The 4,123-nt window shown below is 57.1% G+C and overlaps 1 protein-coding gene across 1 annotated transcript; it reads right to left on the reverse strand.

Moving 5' to 3' along the window:
* Positions 1–348: 348 nt before the first annotated feature.
* On the reverse strand, positions 349–4,123 carry LSMEM1 (leucine rich single-pass membrane protein 1). Its single transcript, XM_066354097.1, has 3 exons — positions 3,997–4,123; positions 2,202–2,330; positions 349–958 (listed from the first exon to the last, which is right to left on the reverse strand). The coding sequence occupies exons 1-3, from the start codon at positions 4,121–4,123 to the stop codon at positions 828–830; spliced, it is 387 nt and encodes a 128-aa protein (XP_066210194.1). The 3' UTR covers positions 349–827.

Raw genomic sequence — 4,123 nt, forward strand, 5'->3', positions numbered from 1 at the left:
GATGACCTCTCGGCCCTGGCTGGTTGGCTCAGCGGTAGAGCGTCGGCCTGGCATGCGGGGGACCTGGGTTCGATTCCCGGCCAGGGCACATAGGAGAAGCGCCCATTTGCTTCTCCACCCCTCCCCCCCTCCTTCCTCTCTGTCTCTCTCTTCCCTTCCCGCAGCCGAGGCTCCATTGGAGCAGAGATGGCCCGGGCGCTGCGGATGGCTCCTTGGCCTCTGCCCCAGGTGCTAGAGTGGCTCTGGTCGCGGCAAAGCGACACCCCGGAGGGACAGAGCATCGCCCCCTGGTGGGCGTGCCGGGTGGATCCCGGTCGGGCGCATGCGGGAGTCTGACTGTCTCTCCCCGTTTCCAGCTTCAGAAAAATACAAGAAAAAAAAAAAAAAAAAGAAAGAAAGATGACCTCTCATCGGGTTCCCTTGAACACAAACACTCGTTCACAGCGGGAGTTTATAGAGGTGCAGGAGGCGCCATGAACTTCACTGGACGGTGAGCTGGTTCCGGTGACAAAGCCCCTTCCTACGCGAGGTTGCGTGTAGCCAGCCGAGTCCTCTTGCTTCCTGTTGGCTGTCCCTCCTGCCAGCCGCCCGCCTCACCCCATTAAAGCCGAACGACCGAACGACCGGGCCACGCAACGAAACGAGCCCCTGTGGTGGCTGTCCCCGCACACCCCCTTGCCTCGGAATCCTCCCGTGGTCCCCATCACAGGCAGTCGGGCCCCGGGCGGCTGGCGCCTGCAGGGACACGGGCCGGGTTCCCAGCCCCGCACACGCCCAGCACAGCAGAAGCTCGGGGTGAGCAGGTGCCCTGGGAAGGTCACGCCTCTCTAGTTCTGTTCGGATTCCAGCTGGTTGAGCCGCTTTACGATCATGCTGTTGAGTTTCTTGAGGTCCTCTATGTCCTTGCCCTCCGCTGCCAGCCTCCTCAACACGCTGTCCATCTTGCTTCCGGTTCGCACTGCGCGAGAGGGAAGGTAGGCTGAGTCACCCTGGCTCCCGGAGTGTTGCCACGTGACCCATCAGCCCCGTGCTGGCGCTCCCGGACCCCTGGGAAGGCCTCTCGGCACTCCCGTGCTCCCACAGCCCACGCGGCCCGCCCACGCAGACAGCCCACACGGACAGCCCACACAGACAGCCCACATGGACAGCCCACGCGGCCCGCCCACGCGGCCCGCTGGCCCGGGAGGGAATTGCTGAGGACTGATTTCTACAACGTCCTGGTGCCAGCCGGTACGACTTCAGGCAGTGGAGCGTCTCTGGAGCCAGACAGAACTGGGTTTGAATCCCCGTTCTGCTGGGAAAACGTGGAGAGTCACACTCTCTGGACCATAGTCTTTCATCAGTAAAAAAACTGAAGTATTAGGCACTAACTACCTTGAGGGGTAGAGTAAGGATTTAAGTTAATGAACTATGTGTCTAGCACCGAGTAATTGTCCAATAAAAAGACACTTCTTTATTCAAGTCTTCTTTCTGTGTCTGAATCAGACTTTGCCCTCGATAGAAAACACTAGAAGCAAATACCAACCCTATTCCTACAAGAGGCGTATTATTATGGTCCTGGAGGGCATTGTCTCTGATGGTGTTGAGCCCTGACTCAGCGCTTGCTAGCTGTGTGACCTGGAGCATATTCATGAATCTCTCTGAGCGTGAGTTTCAGCATCGAGCGCACAGACCTCAAGTGCTTAGCACGGAGCCTGGGTCAGAGTGAGCACCCACCACAGAGCACCCTTTCGTTAGTGTCGTCCTTCATCTTGCCACTTACCGTCCCACGGGAGAAAGGAGTCCCTCTGGTCTGACCCCATGCCTGTAGGCATACCTAGAATTTCCCAGTAGCTCTAGTAGTCATTACCCCGGGTGAGTATGGTAACATGAGACCTGAAGCATCCATTTCCGTCAGCATAACATTATAGAAGAGGATTCCATATGGAGTTGGACGTTGAATGTGACTCTATGTTATAGACCTGAGTCAATGGAAAACAGTCTATGCACTGAATTCAGAAAACCTAGAAGAAACGGGAATAAACTGCCTACCACCCGATGGCTAGACTCCCAGGCGAGAAATTCGAGTGTTATGGGGATATTTAATGTCTGTTATCTGTGAACTTTGGGCACTGTTGGGCTCACCCTGCGCCACGGCCGAGCGACATTAACCAACCAGCTACAAAGTGCATACGAGCAAGGTGAAGGTTGGGGACACTCACCTATTAGGAACAGCACAAAGGACACCAGGACCAGGCTGACAATCAGCACCACGATCAGCCCCAGGAAAAACAGACTGTAGCTCCCGTTCCCTGACTTGGTGCGGACAGCGGGGATTTTCTCCTCTTGGGCTAAGACACACACACACAAACAAACGCCATCAGCTCTCACCTAGGCTCCTCAGCACACAACACGTCAGCAGACCTACCCGCACAGCCCCCAGTACTAAGGTCATGAAGAAGGGGCGTGCCCACCCCACCCCCCAATGGCTCTGCAAAGGAACCGGTGGGAAAGGTGTGCCCTCCCTGAACTTTCTAACGCCTTCTACCTTGGTGTTCACAGAACAGGCAGGGTCCAGCCCGCTCCTGACCCCAGTTTGGAAAGTCCCCTGAAGATCGCGTGACCCCTGAAGTAGCAGAACATGGCTTTTGGTTTTTTTTGTTTTTCTTTTGTGGGGCGGAGGGGATAAAAAAGTTAAGGGCTCAGAGTGGAGAGACTCTAGTGCCCTGTTCGCAAAGTGGCCCAGGGGTGACAACGGCTGGCCATGGGCACCTGTGCCCAGGGTGTGTGTGTGTGGGGGAGAGGCTGATGCTTGGAGGCTGTCTCCCGGGAAACTGCTTTCACTGTAGGAGTCATCGGGGAAGCCTGTACCCATAGTAACAGAAAGCGGCCCTGGTAGATTTTGGTTTCTTAGACCAGTTTTCGGGATGGGCGCGCTCCGGAAATCAGGTTCTTTCTGATATTTTGCCCTTGAACAGAGAGCGCATCCAGGCTTATAAAACAACCTGGCCCGCCCACACCGCGAACGGCCCGTGTTTAGTCACTAGTATAAATATTTTGAAGGCCCGCCAAATGCCACCCAAATTCAAGTGAACACGACAACGTCTAGAATAGAAACCCGGGGCAATGGAGAGCTGTAGACGGTTGATTCTCTCCTGCTGTGCGTCAGTCCTACGGGCTGTGCTGCCCGGCTGTAGATAGATGGGTGGCTTGTGTCCCCAATGTCCTCGTCACCCCCGCCCCCGGTTCTGCTTCCTAATCAGAGCGACTCCATACGCTGGCACGCGAACACCTACGTCGATGGAGACGGACTGCATTGAAAGCAGGTGAAAAGTCTGAACACTTTAGAATCAAGGGGAAGGCGAGATTGGGGAGGAGTGTGGACTAGACAGCAAATAGGGAGGGTCAGGGTTCAGGGTTCAGAGGACACAGGGGGCGCACGCCACGTGGGCAGCCCACAGCTGCGTCTGAGTGTCAGGGTTAAGCTGGCGAAGGTGGGACGCAGGGCGACCTGAAGGAGCCAGGGACGCTATGTGGGGACAAAGTACACACTCCGTTATTTAGTGGGTTACTGTCAACTAGATGGACGTATGGAACTAGAGGAATGATTTCTCAGAAATCTCACTGGGCAGGAAAAGTTGGCACCTGCCTGTGGTCACTCCGAGGCACAGCAGCCTCTGGGAGAGCCACTCCGCGACCTCCCTTCTTTGCGGGGAGAGAAACCTCACAGGCACTGCTCAGCACTCTGAAGACAAGGGTGCGAGTCTCACAGAAAAGCCGAGAAGGCCCATCGCCTGCGGGCTGTGCGGAGAACGAAAGCAGAAGCAAACATGGCCTCCTAGTAACAGCTCTTCTGGTGCCGAGCTGTGCCTGAGCCCCCCCAACCCCCCCTGCGCCCCCCCAACCCCCCCTGCGCCCCCCCCCGGCTCTCCCCGCACCCCCTCCCCCGGGTCAGTGCCCGCTCTGTGCAGCAGCCCGGACACGGGGAGGGCCACCGGCCTCGCAGGGCAAACTTACGGAAGAGAGTCTGAGACTCGGCGGGACAGAGGTGCAGCTTGTGCAAGTCGTTGATGGAATCCACAACATACAGCTTCCTGTCTCCGGGGATGCCGTGAGGGCCCGCGTCCCGGGAGGAGCCGTTCAT

The sequence above is a fragment of the Saccopteryx leptura genome, chromosome 12 (genome assembly GCF_036850995.1).
Source record: "Saccopteryx leptura isolate mSacLep1 chromosome 12, mSacLep1_pri_phased_curated, whole genome shotgun sequence".
NCBI lineage: Eukaryota > Metazoa > Chordata > Mammalia > Chiroptera > Emballonuridae > Saccopteryx > Saccopteryx leptura.

Coding starts and splice junctions, on each gene's coding strand:
- LSMEM1 (XM_066354097.1), bottom strand. CDS start 4,123: ATGAACGGCTCCTCCCGGGACGCGGGCCCTCACGGCATCCCCGGAGAC. Junction 2,331..3,996: donor CGAGTCTCAGACTCTCTTCC/GTAAGTTTGCCC, acceptor TGTGTGTCTTAG/CCCAAGAGGAGAAAATCCCC. Junction 959..2,201: donor CTTTGTGCTGTTCCTAATAG/GTGAGTGTCCCC, acceptor CCTCTCGCGCAG/TGCGAACCGGAAGCAAGATG.